The sequence below is a fragment of the Saccostrea cucullata genome, unplaced genomic scaffold, assembly GCF_032062105.1.
Source record: "Saccostrea cucullata isolate Sc308-1 unplaced genomic scaffold, CSIRO_AGI_Scuc_v1 ctg141, whole genome shotgun sequence".
Classification (NCBI taxonomy): domain Eukaryota; kingdom Metazoa; phylum Mollusca; class Bivalvia; order Ostreida; family Ostreidae; genus Saccostrea; species Saccostrea cuccullata.
In genome coordinates, this window is record NW_026940735.1 from 1042359 (window position 1) to 1044938 (window position 2580).

Genomic DNA, 2580 nt, shown 5'->3' on the forward strand with positions numbered 1-2580 from the left:
AAATGGAAGTAACTTTTATCTTTTTTCATCTAGATTAAAAAATGTTTCCATAAGTTATTGTGGGTCTCCTGTTTCTGAATTTTACCCTTTAACTCTAAATGAAAAGTCAGGTTGCAAATTTATAAAAGTTATTATGGTGCAAACAATGAATAACAAATAACAATAAGAATTGGCAATTAGGCAATAATAAATTATGGGTCACCCGAAAATAAATGGGTATCCGGATCAAATGGGTCAACCGGATGAATTTATAATCAAATAATCAATTGGGTATGGATCTGCCGGGGATTGGCATCAAATAATCAATTGGGTATGGATCTGCCGGGGATTGGCATCAAATTCAAGCTTTTACAAATAATTGGGTCTAAAAGTCTTAAATAATATTTACCATTCTTTCTGGATCCGGATTATCCATAATCAATTTCCAGTCAAACCAGTAGCAAATAATTATTTTCAAAGCTTCCAAGGCCAAGTGACTTTTCGGTATGGGCTGGGGACGAAAAGTGACCGTTGGGTCTAAAACCGCTGTATATATACCTTTTGATCACTAGGGCCGAATGTATCCTCGCGCGAACTGAGCAGTACCGCTCAGTTTAGCGCCATATTTGGGAGAGATGAACGCTTGGCCTAGCCTTGGAATTAAACGTAAAAGGGTGTATTATAGGGAGATAATGGTAGGGAAATGTAAGAAAAAGACTTAGTAATTGATGCCATAGATAATACAGGTAAGAATTGGGGGTTACGGGTCTTGCAAATATAATGATGTGCATGGTTCAAATGTTTATATGGAGGAAATTCGGGTGACCCTACGATAATACATACAAACATGTTTATACATCATTATCGATAGTATGGTGATATTCCCACATCGGACAAATTAAGAAATGAGATGATACAATATTATTAACACAATATTTAATAATCGGGACAAATACAACATGACTGGGGTAGTAAAAACGTAACAGAGCCCCCCTCCTAAACACATTCGTCCCGAATGTTAAGCATAAGTTGTGGGAATATCACTTAATAATTTAATTACATAAAAACATCATACATGTGAATACAATATGCAATTATAATGAATAACATCATAATACATTATTATAAGAAAACTTTCCATATTATGAATATGACAATGTTTACAAATGGACATGAACAAATTATATCATATAATAATTCAATTCATTTAATACATGTAATTCAATTACAAAGTTCATACATATACCTTCAACTCGAGCAATGGGGAAGTGTCCAACAAGCACTTAATCACTGGGTGACTCCATGGTCCTTCACTGAATATTGAATTCATAAACACAGTTTTCACAATATAGATAAACGTATCCATAGTGCGCGCAAAGTTAATAGAAGAATCCGCGATCGCAACGTCCATAAAAAGTTCACTTAATAACACGAATCCTTCAATAGGTTTTCCAATACCTTGACGAGGTCGTCTAATTCCAAGAATTTTGCTTCCATCAAAATCTCCTGTAGGGTTGGTAGGTCCTTCGGCAGGGTTGAAGTTTGTAGTTTGAAGTTATTCCGTAAGTAATCCAGAAGAAAAAGGTAGTGTTTCGGGTTCCTGTCTAAGAAGAGCTGGTTTCTGTCTGAAGAGTAGTTTTCCGAAGAGATTAGAAGAGCTAAAATAGATGATGGGTCCGCCCGCAACGTGGTTTTAGAAGTTTTAAAAATTTGTCCTCCAATGTCCAGGGTTATTGTTTCCGTTTGTTGGGCTTCCAGGGTAAGTAGTTTAATTGACTTCTTGTCCATTAATGGGGTTCTTGGTTCTGAAACCTGAGTGGTTACATTTTTGGCATTGGGAATTGTTTCTTCGGTACTCGGTTCTACTGGGTCAATTTCACCATCCGTAAATAATGACAACTCGTCTTCTTGTTTTTCAGACTTTGTGGACTCACTAAGCTGGAGGTCTCCTTCCAGGGTTTCCTTATTGCTTGTCTCAGCCGGAGGGGTGTCTGGAAGAGGATCCGCAGGTCCTGGAGGTGCTGGTTTGGGTGCTGGTTCTTGACCATTAGTGACATCTTTCGTCAGATCTAAAGCAGTTGTTGAGGGGGGTTCCACATGTCCTGGTCCTCTCATCTCTGCGTTGAACGATGGTGGAATTGGCAGCTCCAACTCCATGAGTGCTGGTATGTTTTTAGTTTGTTGAATGTTTCTCTTAGTGTATCTCCTTTTCTTCTTTGGAATAGAGGGATCTGTAAGAAGGGCTCTTTTGGATGACTGGTTGAATAAATGTCGATGGTTTAGCGGTACATTCTTCATGAAAGGAATACAGAATTTAGATCTTGTTTTCTGAAAGTTTTTCAAATTCCGCTGCTTCCTCGCCGGTAAAGGTGCAAGTTGATCTTTTGACAATTTGCAGGGAGTAATTTTGGCATCCGTGTTTTGCGTCCCTTTTGGTAAAGACCATACCACATTTTGTACACATGTGACCAAATCCAGAGTGGACGGCAGTCATGTGACACTCACAAAGGCTGGGTAGGGAGAATTCTGCATCACATATCCCACACTTATATTTCTGTATCTGTAAAAATATTAGGATATTTTGGTATTGGGAAATGGATG

The 2580-nt window shown here is 38.1% G+C and overlaps 1 protein-coding gene across 1 annotated transcript; it reads right to left on the reverse strand.

Annotated features, from left to right (window-relative positions):
* Nucleotides 1–1401: 1401 nt before the first annotated feature.
* Nucleotides 1402–2277, reverse strand: LOC134256131 (uncharacterized). The gene has a single exon (XM_062738739.1). It carries the CDS (start codon nucleotides 2275–2277, stop codon nucleotides 1402–1404), a length of 876 nt encoding a protein of 291 aa, XP_062594723.1.
* Between the last annotated feature and the right edge of the window lie 303 nt (nucleotides 2278–2580).

Excerpts from the sequence above, each read along its gene's own strand:
- LOC134256131 (XM_062738739.1), bottom strand. The coding sequence starts at position 2,277 with ATGAAGAATGTACCGCTAAACCATCGACATTTATTCAACCAGTCATCC.